The 27,636-nt window shown below is 36.5% G+C and overlaps 1 protein-coding gene across 2 annotated transcripts in view; it reads left to right on the top strand.

Moving 5' to 3' along the window:
• COL11A1 (collagen type XI alpha 1 chain) overlaps nucleotides 1-27,636 on the top strand; it is a 229,950-nt gene that overhangs the window by 89,102 nt on the left and 113,212 nt on the right. For both annotated transcript variants that reach the window (XM_005678025.3, XM_018045833.1), the window contains exons 16-28: nucleotides 294-347; nucleotides 465-518; nucleotides 699-752; nucleotides 2,058-2,111; nucleotides 2,229-2,273; nucleotides 9,087-9,140; nucleotides 9,566-9,610; nucleotides 9,863-9,916; nucleotides 10,354-10,398; nucleotides 21,488-21,541; nucleotides 22,673-22,717; nucleotides 23,832-23,885; nucleotides 23,969-24,013. In XM_005678025.3, the coding sequence (XP_005678082.2) occupies nucleotides 294-347; nucleotides 465-518; nucleotides 699-752; nucleotides 2,058-2,111; nucleotides 2,229-2,273; nucleotides 9,087-9,140; nucleotides 9,566-9,610; nucleotides 9,863-9,916; nucleotides 10,354-10,398; nucleotides 21,488-21,541; nucleotides 22,673-22,717; nucleotides 23,832-23,885; nucleotides 23,969-24,013 (657 nt within the window). The remainder of the gene's footprint in view (nucleotides 1-293; nucleotides 348-464; nucleotides 519-698; nucleotides 753-2,057; nucleotides 2,112-2,228; nucleotides 2,274-9,086; nucleotides 9,141-9,565; nucleotides 9,611-9,862; nucleotides 9,917-10,353; nucleotides 10,399-21,487; nucleotides 21,542-22,672; nucleotides 22,718-23,831; nucleotides 23,886-23,968; nucleotides 24,014-27,636) is intronic.

Raw genomic sequence — 27,636 nt, 5'->3', positions numbered from 1 at the left:
TTTAAGTTTAAAATATCATTTTGCATTCCTTTTGTTTATATGCAATCACAGGTTTATATAAACTTAATAAAATAGTATGACTTTTTCTGGCAAGGAGCCATGTAGAAAAATTGATTCTCTTATCTTCTTGCTTTATTATGGACTTTTATACAAGAAAGAGTTTGTGTGTGTGTGTGTTAAAGTGATTAAGGTAAAACTAAGAAGATATAAAATTCTAAAACCATTTCTCTATGTGATTGAGTTTATAGATCAGGAATTCTATAAAATTAATTAAATATGATGTTTTAATATAGGGTCCACGTGGTGTCCAAGGTCCTCCTGGTCCAACAGGAAAACCTGGAAAAAGGGTATGATTTGCTTTCGTTGAGCATATTGAGGGCATCTGAAATCATCAGTTATTTTATTTTCTTTTACTCTGTGCTATTTGGAATCCTTTTGCTTAGTCATGTTCTTGGTACTATCAGGGTCGTCCGGGTGCTGATGGAGGAAGAGGAATGCCAGGAGAACCCGGGGCCAAGGTCAGGAACTCATCTCATATGTTTGTATATTCAGATCTCATATTTCAGTTTCTCCTGAAATTTTTTGTATTTTAAAATAAAGTTTCCTGATATGAAATAATATTCCACATTCAAATTAAAGTTCAGAAATAAGTTCAGAATTTGACATTGTTGATGATGGTGATAATGATGCTTTTACAGGGGGATCGAGGATTTGATGGACTTCCAGGTCTACCAGGTGACAAGGGTCACAGGGTAAGATATACTATTCTATTGCTTTTTATACAGGGATAATATAAGAATACTGTGAAATATTTCAAATAGCTACACTAAGAAATAAGGAAATTAAGTATTTGTGAACTCATGTAAATTAGTACATCTAAAAGATATATGAATACATATGTTTTTTAATTTTTTAGATGTTAAAATACTCATTTTACATAAATATAAGTTGAGGCAGAATCTTTATGTACATGTATGTGTACATGCTAAGTCGCCTGAGTCTTGTTAGACTCTTTGTGACCCTCTGGACTGTAGCCCGCCAGGTCCTCTGTCCATGATTTTCCTGGCAAGAATGCTGGAGTGGGTTGCCGTACCCTCCTCCAGGATGTATATGTATATGCAAAATATATTTACAGAACAAGTATAGAGATTTAATTTTGCCTCTAATTTTTTGATAATTACCTCAATTTCTTTCTTGCATTTTGTCTATGGATATATTCAAAAGACACCTGCAGGCAATCTGTAGTTAATATTACAAAATACTGGGCAATGTATTTTATTATACTTGTTAGATGGTTTTGGTAGATCGAGATACCATAGACTACTTCTTTGTGATAACATAAGTTTATAGTTCAATGCAGGAGTTTATAATTTACTAGGGTTAATTAACAATATACAATGTTGAATAACAATCCGGTCAGTAGTTTTAGTGTGAAATTAAGCCAGGATGTGGTCTCTCATAAAAGATCAACTTTGGATCTTCACATTACTTTTCTTCAAAAGTTAAAAATAAAGGTGAGGCAATCTTTAGGAAAATTAGAAAATGTGAAAAAAAAGAAAGATAAAGAAAAGAAAGTCCCATGAAAGTTTAGCAAAATATCTAGTGTGTGCATGTTGAGAGAAATACATAATTTTGTTTTTTTTTAAATGAAGCTTTATTAGTCTTCCAGAACTGTACTGAATTATGAGAATTATTTAAGAAGCATAAAAAATTTAAATAAAAATCAGCAAAATGCATCCATGCACCATGAAGACTGAAGACAATCTTCAGCAAAATAATTTTGTTAGTTTGTAATAATTAAAAGTCTGAAAATTATTTGGATATTTTATTTAAATCTTTTTGTTTTCAAAATTGAAGGAATGTTTTCCTTGCATACTAAATTGTAATACCAGTTAATGTAAAATTATGACTTATCTCTGAAGTGTTTTCAGGAAAGAAAATAAAACATAAGTTTTTCTACCAAATGTTTCATTACTTTTGCAAGGATAGCTGTAGGATAGGGTTATAAATATTATGGTTTACTTCAAATTCTAATTGTATTTGGATTTCTTTAACAGGGTGAACGAGGTCCTCAAGGTCCTCCTGGTCCTCCTGGTGAAGATGGAATGAGGGTATAAGAAAGTTCATTTCTTTTAAGAAATATTTAAAATTAAAACATTAAACAAAGCCATGCTGAAATGTTGCATTGTCTGATCACATCACTATCCTATTCACTATGTCCATGACAGGGAGAAGATGGAGAAATAGGACCAAGGGGTCTTCCAGGTGAAGCTGTAAGCAACTTTTTTTTTTTTTAATACCCTATTTAGGAGGAATAGTGCTTGGTGTTACATATATAAAGTCAATAATGAATTCAATCTTACTTAGCCTAACCAGGCAATTTGTATGTGAAAAAACATTTAAAAAGGATACTTACAGCTCTTCTTTCATTAAATTGTAGAAAATTGAGAGGAAAAAAATGTGGGATATAATAACTACAAAGAGAGATAAGAAAGCCTTCTTAAGTGAATAATGCAAATAAATAGAGGAAAACAATAGAACAGGAAAGACTATAGATCTCTTCAAGAAAATTGGAGATACTAAAGGAACATTTTATGCAGAGATGGGCACGATAAATGACAGAAATGGCAAGGATGTAACAGACACAGAAGAGATTAAGAAGAGGTGGCAAGAATACACAGAAGAACTACGTAAAGAAGATCTTAATTATGCAGATAACCATGATGATATGATCCCATATAAGGCCAGATATTCTGGGATGTGGAGTCAAGTGGGCCTTAAGAAACATTACATAGAACAAAGCTAGTGGTGGTGATGGAATTCTACCTGAGCTATTTCAAATCCTAAAAGATGTTACTATGAAAGTGCTGCCCTTAATATGCCAGCAAAATTGGAAAACTCAGCAGTGGCCACAGGACTGGAAAAGGTCAGTTTTCATTTCAGTACTAAAGAAAGGCAAATGCCAAAAAATGTTCAAACTACCATACAGTTGTGCTCATTTCACATGCTAGCAAGATGATGCCCAAAATCCTTCAAGCTAGGCTTCAATAGTATATGAACCCAGAACTTTCAAATGTACAAGCTAGATTTAGAAAAGGCAGATGAACCAAAGATCAAATAGCCAACATTTGTTGGATCATACAAAAAGCTGGAAAATTAAAAAAAAAAAAATCTACTTCCGCTTCATTGACTACGCTAAATACTTTGAATGTGTGGATCACAACAAACTGGAAAATTTTTAGAGACGGGAATACCAGACCACCTTACCTGTCTCCTGAGAAATCTGTATGCAGGTCAAAAAGCAACAGTTAAAACCAGACATGGAACAACAGACTGGTTCAAAATTGGGAAGGGAGTACAACAAGGCTCATGCTTTCACACTTTTATTTAATTTCTATGCAGAGTATATCTTGCAGAATGCCAGGCTGGATGAATCACAAGCTGGAAACAAGATTGCATGCGGAAATATCAACAACTCAGATATGCAGATGATAATACTCTAATAGCAGAAATTGAAGAAGAACTAAAGAGCCTCTTGATGAAGATGAAAGAGGATAGTGAAAAAAGCTGTCTAAAAGTCCAACATTCAAATATCTAACATCACAGCTACCATTCCCATCTCTTCACGGCAAGTAAATGGAGGGAAAGTGGAAACAGTGACAGATTTTATTTTCTTGGGCTCCAAAATCACTGTGGACAGTGACTGCAGCCATGAAATTAAAAGACTTTTACTTCTTGGAAGTAAAGCTATGAGAAAACTAGACAGCATATTAAAAAGCAGAGACATCACTTTGCCAACAAAAGTCCCTATAGTCAAACCTATGGTTTTTGTAGTAATTATGTACCGATGTTAGACTTGGACCGTAAAAAAGGCTGAACACCAAGGAATTGATGCTTTTGAACTGTGGCACTGGAGAAGACTCTTGAGAGTCCCTTGGACAGCGAGATGAAATCAGTCAATCCTAAAGGAAATCAACCCTGAATATTACGTGGTAGGACAGATGCTGAAGCTCCAGTACTTTGGCCCCCTGATTTGGAGAGACAACACATTGGAAAAAATCCTGATGCTTGGAAAGATTGGGGGCAAGATGAGAAGGAGAAGACAGAGGATGAGATGGATAGATGACATCACCTACTCAATGGACATTGAGTTTGAGCAAATTCCAAAAAATAGTGAAGGACAGGCAAGTCTGGTGTGCTACAGTTCATGGAGTCACAAAGAATTGAACATGGTTGAACGACTAAGTCTGAATTTGGCAAAAAGGAGTTCATGATCTGAGCCACAGTCAGCTCCTAGTCTTGTTTTTGTTGACTGTAAGGAGCTTCTCCATCTTTGGCTGCAAAGAATATAATCAATCTGATTTTGGTGTTGACCGTCTGGTGATGTCCACGTGTAGAGTCTTCTCTTGTGTTGTTGGAAGAAGGTGTTTGCTATGACCAGTGCATTTTCTTGGCAAAACTCTTATTAGTCTTTGCCCTGCTTCATTCTGTGTTCCAAGGCCAAATTTGCCTGTTACTCCAGGTGTTTCTTGACTTCCTACTTTTGCATTTCAGCCCACTATAATGAAAAGAACATCTTTTTGGGGGCGTTAGTTCTAAAAGGTCTTGTATGTCTTCATAGAACCATTCAATTTCAGCGTCTTCAGAGTTACTAGTTGGGGCATAGACTTGGATAACTGTGATATTGAATGGTTTGCCTTGGAAATGAACAGAGATCATTCTGTCGTTTTTGAGATTGCATCCAAGTACTGCATTTCGGACTCTTTTGTTGACCATGATGGCTACTCCATTTCTTCTAAGGGATTCCTGCCCACAGTAGTAGATATAATGGTCATCTGAGTTAAATTCACCCATTCCAGTCCATTTTGCTGATTCCTAGAATGTCGATGTTCACTATTGCCATCTCTTGTTTGACCACTTCCAATTTGCCTTGATTCATGGACCTGACATTCCAGGTTCCTATGCAATATTGCTCTTTACAACATCAGACCTTGCTTCTATCAGCAGTCACATCCACAGCTGGGTATTGTTTTTGCTTTGGCTCCATCCCTTCATTCTTTCTGGAGTTATTTCTCCACTGATCTCCAGTAGCATTTTGGGCACCTACTGACCTGGGGAGTTCCTATTTCAGCATCCTATCATTTTGCCTTTTCATACTGTTCATTGGGATCTCAAGGCAAGAATACTGAAGTGGTTTGCCATTCCCTTCTCCAGTGGACCACATTCTGTCAGACCTCTCCACCATGACCCGCCCGTCTTGGGTGGCCCCACACAGCATGGCTTAGTTTCATTGAGTTAGACAAGGCTGTGGTCCTAGTGTGATTAGATTGACTAGTTTTCTGTGATTATGGTTTCAGTGTGTCTGCCCTCTGATGCTGATGCCTCCTTGCAAAATTGTGCCCTCTGATGCCCTCCTTATTGCCAAATTCAGACTTAAATTGAAGAACGTAGGGAAAACCACTAGACCATTCAGGTATGACCTAAATCAAATCCCTTATGATTATACAGTGGAAGTGAGAAATAGATTTAAAGGACTAGATCTGATAGAGTGTCTGATGAACTATGGACTGAGTTTCATGACGTACAGGAGACAGGGATCAAGACCATCCCCATGGAAAAGAAATGCAAAAAAGAAAATGGCTATCTGGGGAGGCCTTACAAATAGCTGTGAAAAGAACAGAAGTGAAAAGCAAAGGAGAAAAGGAAAGATATAAGCATGTGAATGCAGAGTTCCGAAGAATAGCAAGAAGAGATAAGAATGCCTTCCTCAGTGATGAATGCAAAGAAATAGAGGAAAAGAACAGAATGGGAAAGACTAGAGATCTCTTCAAGAAAATTAGAGATACCAAGGGAACATTTCATGCAATGATGGGCTTGATAAAGAACAGAAATGGTATGAACCTAACAGAAGCAGAAGATATTAAGAGGTGGCAAGAATACACAGAACTGTACAAAAAAGATCTTCATGACCAAGATAATAATGATGGTGTGGTCACTTACCTAGAGCCAGACATCCTGGAATGTGAAGTTAAGTGGGCCTTAGAAAGCATCACTACGAACGAAGCTAGTGGAGGTGATGGAATTCCAGTTGAGCTATTTCAAATCCTGAAACATGATACTGTGAAAGTACTCCACACAATATGCCAGCAAATTTGGAAAACTCAGCAGTGGCCACAGGACTGGAAAAGGTCAGTTTTCATTCCAATCCCAAAGAAAGGCAATGCCAAAGAATGCTCAAACTACCACACAATTGTACTCATCTCACACACTAGTAAAGTAATGCTCAAAATTCTCTAAGCCAGGCTTCAGCAATACGTGAACCGTGAGCTTCCAGATGTTCAAGCTGGTTTTAGAAAAGGCAGAGGAACCAGAGATCAACTTGCCAACATCCGCTGGATCATGGAAAAAGCAAGAGAGTTCCAGAATAACATCTATTTCTTCTTTATTGACTATGCCAAAGCCTTTGACTGTGTGGATCACAACAAACTGGAAAATTCTGAGAGAGATGGGAATACCAGACCACCTGACCTGCCTCTTGAGAAACCTGTATGCAGGTCAGGAAGCAACAGTTAGAACTAAACATGGACCAACAGACTGGTTCCAAATAGGAAAAGGAGTACGTCAAGGCTGTATATTGTCACCCTGCTTATTTAACTTCTATGCAGAGTACATCATGAGAAACGCTGGGCTGGAAGAAGCATAAGCTGGAATCAAAATCGCCGGAGAAATATCAATAACCTCAGATATGCAGATGACACCACCCATATGACAGAAAGTGAAGAGGAACTAAAAAGCCTCTTGATGAAAGTGAAAGTGGAGAGTGAAAAATTTGGCTTAAAGCTCAACATTAAGAAAACGAAGATCATGGCATCTGGTCCTATCATTTCGTGTGAAATAGCTGGGGAAACAGTGGAAACAGTGTCAGATTTTATTTTGGGGGGCTCCAAAATCACTGCAGATGGTGACTGCAGCCATGAAATTAAAGACACTCATTCCTTGGAAGAAAAGTTATGACTAACCTAGATAGCATGTTGAAAAACATTTTGACATTACTTTGCCAACAAACGTCCGTCTAGTCAAGGCTATGGTTTTTCCAGTGGTCATGTATGTACGTGAAAGTTGGACTGTGAAGAAAGCTGAGCTTCAAATAATTGATGCTTTTGAACTGTGGTGTTGGAGAAGACTGTTGAGAGTCCCTTGGACGAAAGGAGGTCCAACCAGTCCATTCTGAAGGAGATCAGCCCTGGGATTTCTTTGGAAGGAATGATGCCAAAGCTGAAACTCCAGTGCTTTGGTCATTGGAAAAGGCTCTAATGCTGGGAGGATTGGGGGCAGGAGGAGAAGGGGACGACAGAGGATGAGATGGCTGGATGGCATCACTGACTCGATGGACATGAGTCTGAGTGAACTCCGGGAGCTGGTGATGGACAGGGAGGCCTAGCGTGCTGCAATTCATGGGGTCACAAACGGTCGGACATGACTGAGCGACTGAACTGATCTGAACTGAGAGACTAAACAACAACTTGCCATCCAAAAACCCTTATCTAGTTTTTTTTGTTTTATTTTTTTTTCCATTTTTTATTTCAATATCTCTAGAATTTTTTATTTGTTTAGGATAAACTAGTGTTACTGGTTACAAAAAATGAGGTGCTTGCTACTCCTACTACCAAAAATGAAGTGCTTAGTATATATCAAATATAACTATAAAATTTATTAAATTATATCCTTTTTTCCTTTGAATTTTAGAAATGATTTGGAAAGGTTTACTCAAACCTAGTCCATCAAAGATCAACACTAGAAGCAGACCTCCTAGTTTTACTGCTAGTTTGCCACATTATCAGTTCAGTTCAGTTCAGTCACTCAGTCATGTCCGACTGTTTGCGACCCCATGAATCGCAGCACTCCAGGCCTCCCTGTCCATCACCATCTCCCGGAGTTCACTCAGACTCACGTCCATTGAGTCCGTGATGCCATCCAGCCATCTCATCCTCTGTCGTCCCCTTCTCCTCCTGCCCCAAATCACTCTCAGCATCAGAGTCTTTTCCAATGAGTCAACTCTTCGCATGAGGTGGCCAAAGTACTGGAGATTCAGCTTTAGCATCATTCCTTCCAAAGAAATCCCAGGGCTGATCTCCTTCAGAATGGACTGGTTGGATCTCCTTGCAGTCCAAGGGACTCTCAACAGTCTTCTCCAACACCACAGTTCAAAAGCATCAGTTCTTCAGCGCTCAGCCTTCTTTACAGTCCAACTCTCACATCCATACATGACCACAGGAAAAACCATAGCCTTGACTAGACGGACCTTAGTCGGCAAAGTAGTGTCTCTGCTTTTGAATATACTATCGAGGTTGGTCATAACTTTTCTTCCAAGGACCTGTCAATTCAAAGGCACAGTGTGTTTGTATGTGTTAGTTGCTCAGTTGTGTCCAACTCTTTGCAACTCCTTGGACTATAGCCCACCAGGCTCCTCAGTCACTCAAGAATATAACAGTAAACCACACTGTTGACTTTTTTGAAGGAGGGAAAAATGGAGAAAGGGAAAAAGAGAAGAAAATGATTGCTTAAATCATAATAATTTTAAAATTCATGAAAGTGGTTTCTAATCTTCCTAATATAGTCATCCAGCTGTTTCTTTCTCTCAGTAGAATATTCTCTCAAGATTGAATTTACCTAAATGTAAAAAAACTGAGAATCAAGACTCTTTGTGTAGTCTGTTTGAAATATAAGATTTAAAAAGATTCAGTGTTGCTCTTCAAATTGGAAAATGGCACAAAAGTTACTTGCTTAAAGCTTTAAAATATTTCCTATATTGAAAGTTTCATAAGTGATTCATATGTAATTCCATAGACTCAAAGATACAGTTTCTATATTAAAGACTCACTCATCCATTTTGGCTTTCGCTCAATATAAACACTAGGAAATTGTGTCACAAAAAATGCTATTTTAAATGCCCCTTTTGGTGTGTTAAAAGAGGATGAATAAATATTTTAATCAAAACATTACATTAAAATGTATTTATTTAAAAGACAAAGCATGTTTTGAAGGCTTTTTTTTTTTTAAATAATCTGTTTCTTTTTTACTCCTAGGGTCCACGAGGTTTGCTAGGACCAAGAGGAACTCCAGGACCTATTGGACAGCCTGTATGTATTGCTGAAAACATTCAAAATGTTCTAGGGAAAGCTTATTGCCAGAGTCTTAAAGTCCGAAAGCTGTTAAAGCTTTCAGTAGGCAGCCAAAGTTTCACTATTATAATCTAAGACCTAATGATGCTGCCTATCAATTTAACTGAGTGTACTCACTCCACCTGCTTCTTTCTTTTTTCTTCCTTGTAGTTTATGTATTTTATTGTTTTTCCCAACACACAGTAGAAAATACTGCCAGGATGTCTCCATGGACATGGAGAGGAGAGTATAGACCTTGCTTTTTCTCTCATTTCCTTTGAGTTCTAAAATGACTTTTAGTTACCCTAGGTTACTGGGTATCATGCTATTAGGTTAGCTTTTTATATTTTCTATTGTAGCATCTGAACTCGTATACACTCATGTATATTTTTTCTTTATTGAAGGGCATAGCAGGTGTGGATGGCCCCCCAGGACCAAAAGGGAACATGGTATGTACAAGATATCCATAAAGTAACTCATTTCTGTAATCTAAATACTAGCAAACCATTTTTGTTGCTAAATCTAAAATTAAGTTTTCTTACAATGTTTTGCCAAATTCTTTTGCTAGCATTAATATTTTGCAAGATTTTCCAGATTCTCTAAAGGGAAACATGATATGGGGACTATTTTTCAATCCAAAAGACAAAAGCTATCATGTGAAATAGTTCTGTTAAAGACTCTTTTCCATTTTCCTATATCAGGGTCCTCAAGGGGAGCCGGGTCCTCCTGGTCAGCAGGGAAACCCAGGACCTCAAGTAAGTCTAAGCCATCACAGCTTTTGTTAAGGTAATCGGGGAAGACGGTACCTTTATACAAGAAAATTGACAGCCTCAAAATTTTCTATTTAGGGCTGAGAGTTTATGTATCAATGTACAAAGCTCATTCTATTTTATTCCTTTAAAAAACTTTTGAACAAATTTGTAGCAGCTTTTCTTTCTTCCAAGAGTAAAATGAGTCATTCAGTGTTCATGGAATGCCAGGATACCTGCAGGAGGGTTCTGAATAGGATCACATTACAGTTCCATTGCTAAAAGAGTAGCTTGTATAAAACTACACAGTGTTGTAAAATCTTCTGGAGAATGTGGGTGATATAGATACTCATAGGTCATTGCATGTAATATAGAGTGCTAATCATAAAAGTGCGTTCTTATGATGTGATACTTGACTTATGAAATAAATTCTTTTAAAATAGGGTCTTCCTGGTCCACAAGGTCCAATTGGTCCTCCCGGTGAAAAAGTAAGTTCATCTGTTGTCCTAGTAATGTCTGGTAAATGAGCTTGCGTTGTCAGTCTTAAGGAGGAGTAAGGCCTGCCTTTTGCTTTTGATATTTAAATGGCTTAGCATATAAGGAATTAATCTGGATTTAAATCATGAGCATACGGGTGAGCAGAAGCCATTCATTTGTCTCTGAATTGTAAATGATAACATTTCACAGAGTTTCCATTTGGATAGCTTCCTAATATGACATTCTCAGCTATATTAATTTCATTAATGTACTGATATGAGTGAGTGCTTTCTCTTTATTTTGGTTCTTCTTTCATTTCTCGTTATTTAAAACATGTGATTAGGTTTGCCTGTGACAAAGGGCTTTTAACAAGATCTAATTAAGGGAAAATTGTGACGTTATCATTGCCACCATTTTTCATGGAAAAATGGCAAATGATGTTCTTGTTAAAACGCAGTCTAGATCAAAGCAAGAGTTCTCCCTTGTCAGTTTCTTTAAGTAGTATTTTCTATTCCCTATAGTTACAGCAAAGTGTTACCTGTTCTTATATGATTTTTTTCTTATTTTTGCTGATTTCTATAAATATGTGATTTTTTAAATTACCAACTTTATTGGGGCTAATTTCATACCATAAAATATACTCTCTTTAAGTCTGTCAATCATTTTTAGGAAATTTATAGAACTTTGCCACAATCACATTTTTAAAATATTTATACCAGCCCAGAAAGAAAGCTTGCATCAATTTCTACTCCTGAGTCCACCCACAAACCTACACAACAATTGGTCTGCTTTGTATCTTTATACATATACCTTTTCTGACCATCTTATGTGAACAAAATATATGAATGAAATTAACTTTTGAATTTAATCATATGAATAAATATAGTATGTGACATTTGTGTCTGGTTTCTTTTATTTGAAATAATGTTTTTGAGTTTTATCCATATGGTAGCATATATCAGTACTTCACTTCTTTTTGTTGCCAAACGGTATTCCTTTGATTGAATATTTTGTTTACTTATTCAGCAGTTGAGAGAAATGAGTTATGTACACTTTTCAGCTATTACGAATAGTGCTGCTTTGAATATTTGTACAAAGATATTTGTGTAGACATTTTAAAAATTATTTTTGTTAGATAGTTAGAAGTGGAACTGCTGGGTATATGATAAATTCATGTTTAACACTTTAAGAAGTTTCAAGATTGTGTTTCAAAGTAGTTGTACCATACTTCCTTCCTCAAAATTTATGAGGATTTCAGTTTTCATTCCAATCCCTAAGAAAGACAAGCCAAAGAATGCTTAAAATACCACACAATTGCACTCATCTCACACGCTAGTAAGTGAAGTTGCTCAGTCATGTCCAACTCTTTCCAACCCCATGGACTATAGCCTGCCAGGCTCCTCTGTCCATGGGATTTTCCAGGCAAGAGTGCTGGAGTGGGTTGCCATTGCCTTCTCCAGGGGATCTTCCCAACCCAGGGATTGAACCCGAGTCTCCCGCATTGCGAACAGATGCTTTACCCTCTGAGCCACCAGGGAAGCCCAAAGTGAAGTCGGTTAGACATGTCTGACTCTTTGCAACCCATAGACTGTATCCTACCAGGCTCCTCTGTTCATGGGATTTTCCAGGCAATAGTACTGGAGTGGATCACCATTTCCTTCTCCAGGAGATTCTTCCCAACCCAGGGCTCAAACCCTGGTCTCCTGCATTGTAGACAGACGCTTTACTGTCTGAGCCACCATTGCATGTGCTAGTAAAGTAATACTCAAAATTCTCCAAGCCAGCCTTCAACAGTACATCAACTGTGAACTTCCAGATGTTCAAGCTGGTTTTAGAAAAGGCAGAGGAACCAGAGATCAAATTGCCAACATCCGCTGGATCATCAAAAAAGCAAGAGAGTTCTAGAAAAACACCTATTTCTCCTTTACTGACTATGCCAAAGCCTTTGACTGCGTGGCTCACAATAAACTGTGGAAAATTCTGAAAGAGATGGGAATACCAGACCACCTGACCTGCCTCTTGAGAAACCTATATGCAGGTCAAGAAGCAACAGTTAGAACTAGACATGGAGTAACAGACTGGTTCTAAATAGGAAAAGGAGTATGTCAAGGCTACATATTGTCACTGTGCTTAATTAACTTATATGTGGAGAACATCATGAGAAACACTGGGCTGTATGAAGCACAAGCTGGAATCAAGATTGCAGGGATAAATAGCAATAACTTCAGATATGCAGATGTCACCATCTTTATGGCAGAAAGTGAAGAAGAACTAAAGAGCCTCTTGATGAAAGTGAAAGTGGAGAGTGAAAAAGTCGGCTTAAGGTTCAACATTCAGAAAACAAAGATCATGGCAACTGGTCCCATCACTTCATGGGAAATAGATGGGGAAACAGTGGAAACGGTGTCAGACTTTATTTTGGGGGGCTCCAAAATCACTGCAGATGGTGACTGCAGCCATGAAATTAAAAGACATTTACTCCTTGGAAGGAAAGTTATGACCAACCTAGATAGCATATTCAAAAGCAGAGACATTTCTTTGCCACCAAAGGTCCATCTAGTCAAGGCCATGGTTTTTCCAGTGGTCATATATGGATGTGAGTTGGACTATAAAGAAAGCTAAGCACTGAAGAATTGATGCTTTTGAACTGTGGTGTTGGAGAAGACTCTTGAGAGTCCCTTGGATTGCAAGGAGATCCACCCAGTCCATCATAAAAGAAATCAGTCTTGAATATTCATTGGAAGGACTGATTTTGAAGAGGAAACTCCAATATTTTGGCCACCTGATGTGAAGAGCTGACTCACTTGAAAAGACCCAGATGCTGGGAAAGATTGAAGGCAGGAGGAGAAGGGGACGACAGAGGATGAGATGGTTGGATGGCATCATCAATTCAATGGACATGAGTTTGAGTAAACTCCAGAAGTTGGTGATGTACAGGGAGGCCTGGTATGATGCAGTCCATAGGGTCATAAAGAATTGGATGCAACTGAGCAACTGACCAGAACTGAACTGAACTTGTTTTTCCACATGCTCAGCTGTACTAACTTTGTTTCTCTCTTTAATTATGGTTATTTTTGTTGGTGTGAAATGGTACCTTATTGCAGTATTAATTGGCATTTCCCTAATCACTATTGATATTGGGCTTATTTTTATATGCTTTTTGACCTTTTCTATATATTCTTTGGTCTTCCCTGGTGGCCCAGCAGTAAAGAATCTGCCTGCAATGCAGGAAACACAGGTTCAGTCCCTCAGTCAGGAAGATCCCCTGAAGAAGGAAATGGCAACCCACTCTAGTATTCTTGCCTGGGAAATCCCATGGACAGAGGAGCCTGGAAGAGGGTCCAGTCCAAGGGGTTGCAAAAGAGTCAGAAGTAACTTAGCAACTAAGCAACAATAGCAACATATATTCTTTGGTGAAATATAAATATAAATAAATATATATATATATATTCAAGTCCTTTGGTAACATTCTAGCTGAGTTACTTATTATTAATATTAAGAATTAGCATATAAAACTTGTTGCTGTTCAGTCACTCTGTCGTGTCCTACTCTTTGCAACCCCATGGACTGCAACACACCAGGCCTCCCTCTCCCTCACCATCTCCCAGAGTTTGCCAAGTTCATGTTTACTGCATTGGTGATGCCATCTGGCCATCTCCTCCTCTGACACCTTCTTCTCCTTCTGCCCTCAATCTTTCCCAGCAGCAGGGACTTTTCCAATGAGTCATCTGTTCACGTCACATGACCAAAATACTGGAGCTTCAGCATTAGGATCAGAGTGAATATTCAGGATTAATCTCCTTTAGTACTGACTGATCTGATCTTTACGTTTTGGGGCTCCAAAATCACTGCGGGTGGTGAATGCAGCCATGAAATTAAAAGACGCTTACTCCTTGGGAGAAAAGTTATGACCAACCTAGATAGCATGTTCAAAAGCAGAGACATTACTTTACCAACAAAGGTCTGTCTAGTCAAGGCTATGGTTTTTCCAGTCATCATGTATGGATGTGAGAGTTGGACTGTAAAGAAAGCTGAGCGCCAAAGAATTGATGCTTTTGAACTATGATTTGGAGAAGACTCTTGAGAGTCCCTTGGACTGCAAGGAGATCCAACCAGTCCATCCTAAAGGAAATCAGTCCTGTATATTCATTGGAAGGACTGATGTTGAAGCTGAAACTCCAATACTTTGGCCACCTGATGAGAAGAACTGACTTATTGTAAAAGACCCTGATGCTGGGAAAGATTGAAGGCGGGAGAAGGGGATGACAAAGGATGAGGTGGTTGGATGGCATCACTGACTCAATCGACATGAATTTGAGTAAATTCCAGGAGTTGGTGATGGACAGGGAGGCCCGGTGTACTGCAGTCCATGGGATTGCAAAGATTTGGACAGGACTGAGCGACTGAATTGAACTGAACTGATCTGATCTCCTTGCAGTCCAAGGGACTTTGAGAAGTCCTCTCCAGCACCACAATTCAAAGGCATCGATTCTTTGGTGTTCCACCTCCTTTACGGTCCTGTTCTCACATCCATACATGACAATAGGGAAGACCATAGCCTTGAATACACGGACCATGTCTGCAGAGTAATATCTCTGCTTTCAACACTGTCTAGGTTTGTCATTGCTTTCCTGCCAAGAAGCAATTGTCTTCTGATTTCATGGCTGAGGTCACAATCTGCTGTGATTTTGAAGCACAAAAAGGGGAAATCTGTCACTCAGTTCAGTTCAGTTCAGTTCAGTCGCTCAGTCATGTCCTACTCTTTGCGACCCCATGAATCGCAGCACGCCAGGCCTCCCTGTCCATCACCATCTCCTGGAGTTCATTCAAACTCACATCCATCGAGTCAGTGATGCCATCCAGCCATCTCATCCTCTGTCGTCCTCTTTTCCTCCCGCCCTCAATTTCTCCCAGAATCAGAGTCTTTTCCAATGAGTCAACTCTTCGCATGAGGTGGCCAGAGTACTGGAGTTTCAGCTTTAGCATCATTCCTTCCAAAGAAATCCCAGGGCTGATCCCCTTTGGAATGGACTGGTTGGATCGCCTTGCAGTCCAAGGGACTCTCAAGAGTCTTTTCCAACACCACAGTTCAAAAGCATCAATTCTTTGTGCTCAGCTTTCTTCACAGTCCAACTCTCACAACCATAGCCTTGACTAAATGGATATTTGTTGGCAAAGTAATGTCTCTGCTTTTCAACTTGCTGTCTAGGTTGGTCATAACTTTTCTTCCAAGGAATAAGCGTCTTTTAATTTCATGGCTGCAGTCACCATCTGCAGTGATTTTGGAGCCCAAAAAAATAAAGTCTGACGCTGTTTCCACTTTTTCCCTATCTATTTCCCATGAAGTAATGGGACCGATGCCATGATCTTCGTTTTCTGAATGTTAAGCTTTAAGCCAACTTTTTCACTCTCCTCTTTCACTTTCATCAAGAGGCTTTTTAGTTCCTCTTCACTTTCTGCCATAAGGGTGGTGTCATCTGCATATCTGACGTTATTGATGTTTCTCCTGCCTACCTTGGTTCCAGCTTGTAACATCCAGCCTGGCATTTCTCATGATGTTCTCAGCATATAGGTTTAAAAAACAGGGTTACAGCAGACAGCCCTGTTGTACTCCTCTCTCTACCTTGAACCAATCACTTGTTCCATACATGGTTCTAACTGTTGCTTCTTGACCCACATACAGGTTCCTGAGGAGGCTGGTAAGATGGTCTGGTATTCCCATCTCTCTAAGAGCTTTCCACAGTCTGTCATGATCCACATAGTCAAAGGCTTGATCATAGTTGAAGAAACAGAGATAGATGTTTTTCTGAAGTTCCTTTGCTTTCTCTATAATCCAGCAAATTTTCACAATTTTATCTCTTATTTCTCTTCCTTTTCTAAACACAGGTTGGACATCTGGAAGTTCTTGGTTCATATACTGCTGAAGCCTAGCATATCGGATTTTAAGCATGACCTCACTAGCATGGGAGATGTCTATAATTATTCGATGGTTAGCACATTCTTTGGTGCTACCCTTGTTGAGAACTGGGATGAGGATTGACCTTTTCTAGTCCTGTGGCCACTGCTGGATTTTCCAGATTTCCTGACTTAATGGCATCCTCCTTTAGGAATTTGAATAGTTCTGCTGGAATTTCATCGCATGCACTAGCTTTATTAAAGCAATGCTTCTTAAGGCCCTCTAGACTTCAGACTCCAGAATGTCTGGTTCTGGGTGACTAACCACACCGTCATAATAATTCAGTTCATTAAGATTTTTTAAATACAGTTCTTCTGTGTATTCTTTCCATCTCTTCTTGATCTCTTCAACATCTACTAGGTCTCTACCATTTTTATCATTTATTGTGTTCATGTTTGGGCAGAATGCTCCCTTGATGTTTCCAATTTTCCTGAAGAGATCTCTAGTCTTTCCCATTTTGTTCTTTTATTCCAGTTTTATGCACTGTTCATTGAAGAAGGCCTTCTTGTCTCTTCTAGCTATTCTTTGAATCTGCATTTAATTGGATGTACCTTTCCCTCTCTTGCCTGCTTTTCATTTGTCTTCATTCTTTTGCTATTTGTAAAGCCTCTTCAGATAAACACTTTGCCTCTTGCTTTCTTTTTCTTTGGTATAGTTTTGTTCACCACCTCCTGTATAATATTAAAGACTGCTGTCCATAGTTCTTCAGGTCAGTGTTATCTATATTTAGTCCATTGAATCTATTCATTACCTCTACTGAGAATTCACACAAGATTTGATTCAAGGCATAACTGGCTGGCTTAGTGTTTTTCCCAGTCTTCTTTAGTTTAAGCCTGAATTTTACTATGAGAAGCTGATGATCTGAGCCACAGTCAGCTCCGGGTCTTATTTTTGCTGACTGTATACAGTTTCTCCATCTTCAGCTATAAAGAAATGAAATCAATTTGATTTCAATATTGACCATGTGATGATGTCCATCTGTAAAGCTGTCTCTTGTTTAGCCTTTGCCCTTCTTTATTTTCATATCAAACTTAAGTGGTCTCTAAAGTGCTTTTTTTTGTGTGCTTTCTATATGATTACAGTATTAGCGGGCTACTGGAAATAGTTGATTTATTTAAAATATTAGGCACCGAAGGTGCTTTAGATCAGAGATTTTAATCTGGACCACTCTTATCATATCTTAGATTAACTCATCATAACCATATTATGTTTGTAATAAATTGTACTTGAGGCATGTGCTTATTAAATTTTCTATAATAATATCATCCCTGCACTGGAGTCTTAGAGGAAGAATTTGCTTTTAAGGAAAGTTCGTGTATCTGAATTCACTATGTTGAGAAACAGGTAAAATATAGGATCTGCTTCACTGTCCTTCTTGTGGTAGGAAGAGAGCTATCATTAAGCATAACCTGCTTCTTTTTCTGCTTTGAACATATCCAGCTCTTGAGTTCAAAGACAGTCTCTTTCTATCAAAAGGAGAAAGAACATGAAAGAAATGTGTTTTATTTATTTTGCATCTATGGTATATATTTTATTTTAGATTTGTGTTCTGTTTATTCTGGCTCAAGAGCCTTGTCTTTCAAAACTTGGTGAATAATGTTTTTAATCAGATTGTGCAACCCACAGTTAAATCTCACAGTTAAATATAACTTAAGAAATGTCATATGTTTTTAATTCCAATAACATTTTTATCATGTTATTGTTGCCTGTACTTTTATTATATTTGGGATAAAATATTTTATAACATTGTTAATTAACCAAACAAGATGACCACTATATTGCTTTTCTGACATGCAATAACTTAAATATACTTTTATGTCCTGTGATTTAATTTATGCTCTCAGAATTTCCTTCACTCATATTAATTGCTTTACAGAAAACAAATGATATTGTATAACTCTGTGAGCTAAAAAAGAAATAGCAAGACACAAAACAAATAGTTCAGTTCAGTTGCTCAGTTGTGTCCAACTCTTTGCGACCCCATGAATCGCAGCACCCCAGGCCTCGCTGTCCATCACCAACTCCTGGAGTTCACTCAGACTCACGTCCATCGAGTCGGTGATGCCATCCAGCCATCTCATCCTCTATCGTCCCCTTCTCCTCCTGCCCCCAATCCTTCCCAGCATCAGAGTCTTTTCCAATGAGTCAACTCTTTGCATGAGGTGGCCGAAATACTGGAGCTTCAGCTTTAGCATCATTCCTTCCAAAGAAATCCCAGGGTTGATCTCCTTCAGAATGGACTGGTTGGATCTCCTTGCAGTCCAAGGGACCCTCAAGAGTCTTCTCCAACACCACAGTTCAAAAGCATCAATTCTTTGGCATTGTGCCTTCTTCACAGTCCAACTCTCACATCCATACATGACCACAGGAAAAACCATAGCCTTGACTAGACGGACCTTAGTTGGCAAAGTAAACAAATATTAGTTAAAGGCAAACACTTTGAAAATATGGCTAAAGATCTGAATTCATTTATATTGCAACTCTGTGATATATTAGCATTGGTTAATTACTCAAAATCTTAGATGATGAAATTTCATGACATTGCTTGAGAATTAAGATGGATAGTATACATATAAATATATATCATATATATCATATATTGCTTAATATAGTACATAGGAGCACAACAAATTTTAACTATTTTATTAAACTCCCCAAAGTATAGCATTCATTCATTTAAATGTATTGCCATTTCTTTATGGAAATAACAAGAAGTTAAGAAAGCAGACAAAATACTGTACTGTCATAGAGCTTCCATTTTAAAAGAAATGGATCGATTTTAACTTGATTTAAAAAAATCTTATAGTACAAGACTTTTAGTATTTCTAATCTACACTTAAATATATAGCAACAACAACAACCAAAAATAACATAGTATTATACACAAGGTCATTGTCATAGAAATATCATGTCTGCTGGAAATAATAATTATGGAAATAGTTTTGCCTTTGTATTCTACATTTTGCTTTGAAGAAATAAGTATATTGTACTGCAAAAAATGATTTAAGTGAAAGGTAAAACACTGTCATAAAAGAATCAGGATTTTATAGCAGTTATTTTATAATATTAGATTACTTGACTGTATATGACTTTGCACATTGGTGAAGAGTATTGAAACCTTTAAATCCTATAAAAATGAGATGCAATTAAATTCAGTTATAAAGTCCAGATTATTTATAGGTTATTTTTTGTTGTTGTTGTTCCATAGTGATTTAAATGAGGCTTCCTTGTTAAACTCTGTACTATCCATATACATGAATACAATGCTTTTCTTAAATACTGTTTGAGAATGGAAAACTCCTTTTACATCCAGCATCTAGACTTGCTGATGTATCCTTGCTCTTTTAATTGTTTCTAAATTGCGACTAATCATGAGCAAGCAGAAATGGCTTGAGCTCTAAAGACTTGATAAAGGTAATTATTCTAAGTAGAAAGCCAGTTTTTCTCCCAGTGAAGGGTCTGCTTGCAATAATCTTTCTTTTAGCTTGTTCCAACCTAACCAGGGATCAAATTAAATGATATCTGAAATCCTTTGTGATTAAACACAGATTAATGTATGAATAGTTAATTTGTTATTATTTGTTATTTGTGTATTAGATTATGTCCTTTCTACATCAAAATAGTATACTTCTATGTCTTATGAGTAACATAATCTATAACATATTTCTTATGTTAATTATTACTGATGTTTAATCAATGTTACTGTGTAATTATTTGAACTGGCACTTTAAAAAAATTATTTTGTTGAAATATAGCTGATTTACAATGTTGTGTTAATTTCTGCTGTACAACAAAGTGATTCAGTTACACACACATATACATTCTTTGTCATGTTTTTTCCATTATAGTTTATCAAGGGATACTGAGTATCAGTTCAGTTCAGTCACTCAGTCATGTCCAACTCCTTGTGACCCCATGAACTGCAGCATGCCAGGCTTCCCTGTCCATCACCAGCTCCTGGAGCTTGCTCAAACTCATGTCCATTGAGTTGGTGATGCCATCCAAACATCTCATCCTCTGTCATCCCCTTCTCTTCCCTCCTTCAATCTTTCCCAGCATCAGGGGCTTTCCCAATGAGTCAATTCTTCACATCAGGTGGCCAAAGTATTGGAGTTTGGCTTCAGCATCAGTCCTTCCAATGAATATTCAGGACTGATTTCCTGTAAGATGGACTGGTTTGATCTTGCCATCCAGGGGATTCTCAAGAGTCTTCTCCAACACCACTTTTCAAAAGCATCAGTTCTTCAGTGCTCAACTTTCTTTATAGTCCAACTTGTGGTTCAGCTGGGAAAGAATCTGCTTGCAATGTGGGAGACCTCGGTTTGATCCGTGGGTTGGGAAGATCCTCTGGAGAAGAGAAAGGCTGCCCACTCTGGTATTCTGGTCTGGAGAATTCCATGGAGTATATAATCACAAAGAGTCAGACACAACTGAGTGACTTTCACTTTCATATTGAGTATAGTTCCCCGTGAATAGGAGCTTACTAGTGTCATTACGGAAATGTGCAGTATTTGCTTTTTCAGTGATGTGAATCAGTGTATATCAATGAATATAATGATTGCATATGGGCCTATATTGTTTTTCTTTTTACTCTGTGCATCCATGTGTGCTAAGCTGCTTCACTCCTGTCTGACTCTGCGATCCTATGGATTGTAGCCCTCCAAGCTCCTCTGACCATGGGAGTCTCCAGGCAACAGTTCTGGAGTGGGTTGCTATCTCCTTCTCCAAGGGATCTTCCCAATCCAGGGATCGAAACTGTCTCTCACATCTCCTGCATTGGCAGGCAGATTCTTTACCACTAGCGTCACCTGGGATACTCTTTTAGTCTATAAGTAGCAATTTATTATGGCATGCAAAAATTAAATTAATTAGCAGCTAATTTAATTGCTAATTTAAAAAGACACACAGGATTAAAAGCTAGATAAAAAAATAATGGGTCTTTGACATATGTTAAATTTGATTTTCATCTATTTATATACCATTTTTCTATAAAACATGTTAAAAAGTATTTAGACGTGTGCAATTTATAGATAAAGATTGGTGACTCTAGTTAAGAATCTTATTAGCAGTATATTCCTATGTACAAAGTCAGACTTTAAATTATTTTTTTTTAAAGAAAATATTCTTTTTTTCTATTTGATTAGGGTCCACAAGGAAAACCAGGGCTTGCAGGACTTCCTGGTGCTGATGGGCCTCCTGTAAGTAGTAGTTACCTGGTCATTAAACTTTCCATATTTCATTTTCATAAATAGATTTTACATGTGTTTTAGAAGTGATTGTATGAATTCAGTAATAAAAGCATATTGAGCCAGTAATTAAACATTGATCTCTCTAAAACTCTATCTAATCATGTAGTTTCCATACTGCAAAATCTTTAAAGAGCTCCCTGTGGTCTTAGGACCACTCTCTGCCAGGATCTCATATTTTCCTACCTCTCACTTTTTTCTTAGTAGGCTCTACATTTTCTATTGCTTTACATTTTGTTATGTCCTTTTCTTTTCATAGAAAATACTTTCTATCTTCTCTTCCTTTTCAACGAACATGTTTCTTGAGAGTCCAGGTGATATATTCCTCATCTTTTGTAAGTTTCCTCAGACACCTTACATGAAAATTCATCTGTGTTCAGGGATTCCTTACTTTTCTACAAATATAGCAATGTTTATTATATCTTATCATATAGTAATAAATTATGTAATCATGTAATATCCATGGTTGTTATTTGAAAATCTTTGTTATTTATGCTTCTTTTTTTACTCTTGAAACTACTTACTCAGAACTAAGGTATAAAAATTTTCATCCTGTTATTGCTTGTTTTCATTGAGTAGATTTGTTGTGGAGCTGTGCATTTTTATTTACCAACTCTCAGTAACTTGATTAAAAACACCATTGGTGTTTATGACATTGCTGTGTTTTAAATGTCCCATTGATGTTCTTAGTTGCCTTGTAAAGATGTGAGTATAATTATTTAATCAATATGCAAATAGAAGTTAGACTGAAACACTTTTATTTAAGATTAATTGAGACTGGGGTCAAACTGTTCATGAATAATATGCATGTTTTATGTGCTTTTCCCAAACTCTCTCTCAAGTTCATTATGTCATTAGTGAATTTTACACTTATGAAATTATGAATTATGAAATATAAACTTATGTTTCTTTCCAAATGCTAGTTTCCAATATTATTTAAAATTATATAGAGTGATGGAAAATATTTAATATATTCAAAACATAAAGAGTAAAACCTCAACCTATGGAAAAAAGGAAACAATTTCATATTATATATTACCATTAATATTGCATCTCATCAGTATATATTTTTGACAAATGTAGGGTCATCCTGGAAAAGAAGGCCAGTCTGGAGAAAAAGGTTCTCTGGTATGTCACAAAGTATTATTTAAATGTTCTGTCACCTTATCTCCCAGAGAAAATGCCTTGCTTTGGTCATTTCTATGAGATACATATTTATATATATATATTTCTTTGATCATTTAGGGGTATGAATATTAGAAAATAAGTAGTGAAAAATAGTTACTCTCCACCTGTAATATGTATTTACTTTCAAAAGAATGTTTGCTAACATTTAGGTATAAATCATGGCTCTAAAGTTACTTTTAATTTAGGGAATAAAAAAGATATGTCTTAGTTATACAACTTTTAATTCTGTATTGGCAATTTGATTAATTAGATCAATTAGACTATCATTCTCGGTTAAAAAAAAATTCCCATGATCAGAAATACACTCACATTCTGCAAATATATTATATGTGGAATACATGATCATAAATAATAATAATGAAATTGGACAAGAACTACTGAGTATTGTTAAAATGTTTATGTCAGTTGAGTTTGATCTATATTTATTACTTTCTGATAATCTTTACATAAGATGGGAATTGAAAGAGAAACAGTTATCAAAATATCTAAATAAAATGTCAAAATTAAAGCTATTCAACCTTAATACTACTTTTGGATTACAGTAGCAGGGTAAGATCATTTTTATTTAGAGTTGCTAATTTTAGATTCTTATTAAAATAGTCAGCATTACTATTGTATATTATTTCCTTTAGATAGAGTAATAAAATGAAGCCAGTTGTGGAATATATATAATTTTGATCATTTTCTTGATGTAAATGCTATAAACTTAATGCCAATTTTGGTTAGAAATTATTTATCCTTTTGGTTAATCTATAGCTTTTTTTATAGACACAAGGACATCAGATTTTTTTCAATCTTAGAGGTTATTAATTATTAATATATGATTATTTATATTACTTCATATATTTATGACATTTATCTTACTTTAACATGAATATATGATATGTTTGTTCATCATATCTGACTTTAGATACAAATGATAAGCTACCAAATAAATTTTTACCAAAAGTGGAAAAATATCATCTTCTTAGAGATTACTTGGTAAAACTGTAGTATGTGAGTGAGGGGCACTTTCAGTGCATTACGTATTTAAATTGCATTGGGTCTTTTACAGGGCCCTCCTGGTCCACAGGGTCCCATTGGCTACCCTGGTCCCCGAGGAGTAAAGGTAAATAATATTATATTTTTCCACATTATTTAATTTCAATGTAAAATATTATAGTCATTTAATTCTTCTAATTTATTCCATAGGGAGCAGATGGTGTGAGAGGTCTCAAGGGCTCTAAAGGTGAAAAGGTAAAACATAATTTATTTAGGTGATTTTAATTGCTATTGTATAAAAAATTAAATTTATTCAACAGATATTTCATTTCTCAAATATATTGAATGATTACTTATGTAGCACACAATGCAAGTCTAATAATTTTGTACTCTGTGTCCTGGAAACTTTAAAAGAAAAGTTTTATATCCTTGGGTGAGGATGAAATTATAGAAGAAAAACAAAGGTATATCATATATAAAATCAATTCTACTAAAGTTTTTTTTTTTTTTGCATGTCTTTAACTTTTCTAAATTATAAGATTGACCGTATGATTGTATTTGTTAAGACTGGATTGGATCTAGTTATATGCATAACAGAGGAATATTTATTCCCTTTTTTCTCTACTAAAATTTTCATTCTTCATAAATTGAAATCAAGTACAAAATAGAAATTAATTGTTGGAAGAAGAAATCTTTGTATGTGATAACGCATGCATAGCAAAAGCTTAAATGAGAAGGAAATAAAGAGTAAAATCAGATAAATGTGAATGAAAGAATATGCACGCTTTTAAAGGATGCTTATAATTTAATTTGATGAAGAAAACAAAATTGAGATTTTTTTTTTTCATTAAATGGGCTTCCTGGTGGGAGAAATGTTTAAGATAAATGTAGAGCTCCCACATCCTCAATGATTATGTTGAAATGGAATGACACTACTCAGAACTGGTACTGCATTAATTCTTACTATATTACATTTTATAACACAAAATACAAAGTGTTAAGGGAATTTCATGAGAAATATATGGAATATACATTTTTATTTCAAGGATAACTGTTTATTCCTACAGTCATAATATTAAAAGCACCTTGAATGGATTTGATATCAGTAAGGAATAAATGAGAAGAAGGGATATATTTATTATATATGTTATATTTTATTTTCTGAAAAGAATAAATAGGTAACATACTGAGGCACTGTCAAAGTATGCGACTATATTGTCAAGTCTACTTCGTGAAAATATCTTATGTGTTTTAAATTAACTCAGCTGCTTTGATTAGAATCCTAATTCATCTTTATCATCTCAGTTGAACTTCAGGGTATAGTGTCTTACTGAGCTGACAGCAGAGTGATGACTTAGACAATGTTGAACTTGCAATTATTTGCAAGTAGCCTAGGCAAAAAAAAAAAAAAATATATATATATATATATATAGTCTAAATTTAGAACTTAGAATCTCAGTTTTTGTTGGTAATACATATAAATATCAATTCAAATTTTTTCCCTGGAATTAGTGCCCACCAAGAATTTTTAGGGAAGGCAGTATTTATATGAAAGGCATATAAGTGGAGTGGGAAAGTTGTGAACTTTTTGGAAGGAGGGGTAATGGCAAATGCAAAGGAAAAGAATGTTATAGATGATGAGATATTTGTGACAAGAAACATACTCAGGGGAAAAATGCATATTGGTTATATGTAGGAAAAATTTGATCTTATTGGTTATTTTGAGTGGCATATGGTTTCAGAAGAAACAAGTAGATATATAAAGAATTAATATTTTAAATTGGGAATTAAACATTCTGATTTCTGATTATAGCACTCATAGCAAAGTTGTAAAGCTAACTTGTAAAGTTAGGTTGCTTACTTTCCCTGAGCCTTATTTTAAGTCTGTAAAATGAGGACCTCATCCTAAAAAATCTCTAAGATATTTTTCAGTTGTACCTTTCATTCCATATCATATATTAACATAGTAATATATTGTTTACCTAGATTTAGAGAAATTTTGTATAAATTTTTTTTTAATTTTAAAATCTTTAATTCTTACATGCATTCCCAAACATGAACCCCCCTCCCACCTCCCTCCCCATAACATCTCTCTGGGTCATCCCCATGCACCAGCTCCAAGCATGCTGTATCCTGCATCAGACATAGACTGGCGATTCAATTCTTACATGATAGTATACATGTTAGAATGTCATTCTCCCAAATCATCCCACCCTCTCCCTCTCCCTCTGAGTCCAAAAGTCCATTATACACATCTGTGTCTCTTTCCCTGTCTTGCATACAGGGTCGTCATTGCCATCTTCCTAAATTCCATATATATGTGTTAGTATACTGTATTGGTGTTTTTCTTTCTGGCTTACTTCACTCTGTATAATCGGCTCCAGTTTCATCCATCTCATCAGAACTGATTCAAAAGAATTCTTTTTAACGGCTGAGTAATACTCCATTGTGTATATGTACCACAGCTTTCTTATCCATTCATCTGCTGATGGACATCTAGGTTAATTACCAAGTTAGTGCCCTAACTAGAATAAAATTCACCACTGTTTAGACTCAGATTTATTCCTCAGAACTTAAGCAACATAACCCAGTCAACCAAGTGGCACAGGTGAATTCCGTTTTCACCTGTTTTCTAAAAGCTGTTTCCTCCAGTCTAAGTTCAATGCATGAAACAGGGCACTCAAAGCCAGTGAACTGGGACAACCCTGAGGAATGGGATGGGGAGAGAGGTGGGAGGTGGGTTCAGGATGGAAGACACATGTATGCCCATGGTTAATTCATGTCAATGTATGGCAAAAAACAGTACAATATTGTAAAGTAATTAGCGTCCAATTAAAATAAATGAATTAATTAAAAAATACTAACTAAGATTTGATAATTTAAGGACTGGAAAGCTTAGTAGCTTGAAAGTGCCATTTATTTTTAAAATGTCACTTATTATAAGGGTGTTCTTACTAACTTACTATCTAATTTATTTTTAAAATTATGAATGTATTGAAAACAAAGTTTTGATAGCAGTAGCCTCTACTTCATTATATATTCTCTTAAAATATCTCTCCTTGAAAAAAAATTAAAAACTATTATTTATTTTAGACATAGAGTGCAGTATTTTTTTAAACTGAACTTGGAAACTGTGTAATTACCTTTATCTCTAGGGATCGGGTAATGAAGACACCAGTCAATAGGAATTTAAGTGGTCATTTTCAGCTTTTAAGCCTCTGCTATTGCCCAGCTGCATTCAAGGCACTGTATCAAATTTGATTCCTTTTCCAGGTCTTGGCTTCCCAGGTGGCGCTAGTGGTAAAGAAGCTGCCTGCCAATGCAGGAGACATAAGAAATGCCAGTTGGATCCCTGGGTCAGGAAGATCCCCTAGAGAAGGGAATGGCAACCTACTCCAGTATTCTTGCCTGGAGAATCCATAGACAGAGGAGCCTGGAGGGCAATAGTCCATGGGGTTGCAAAGGGACACAACTGAAGCAACTTAGCCTTTAGCGCTTCCAGGTCTAAGTCTCATATATCCTTACTAACCTTATATCTTCTGGACCTTAGCATACATTACCAAAGTCACACTGAGGCAAGGATGATTCCAAATTTACATTTAATAAATATCTGTTATATATCATGATTTTGAGGGTCAGAATATGATTCCTTTATCCCATGGACAGAGAAGCCTGGTAGGCTACAGTCCATGGGGTGACAGAGTCGGACACCACTGAGCGACTTCACTTTCACTTGTTTTTCAGCATTTAGTAGAAAGAAAGAGACCTGTGATTAGTCCCTGTTTCTCAGACAGGATGTAATGTTATATTAACAAATGATGAGTGTGGCGCATAGGACGAAGAGGTTAATTTTAACAGGCAAAGAATGAGGTCATGGA

The sequence above is a fragment of the Capra hircus genome, chromosome 3 (assembly GCF_001704415.2).
Source record: "Capra hircus breed San Clemente chromosome 3, ASM170441v1, whole genome shotgun sequence".
In the NCBI taxonomy this organism is placed as follows: domain Eukaryota; kingdom Metazoa; phylum Chordata; class Mammalia; order Artiodactyla; family Bovidae; genus Capra; species Capra hircus.
The sequence above is the reverse complement of the archived record's forward strand: the minus strand, read 5'-3'. Positions and strand labels throughout refer to the sequence as shown.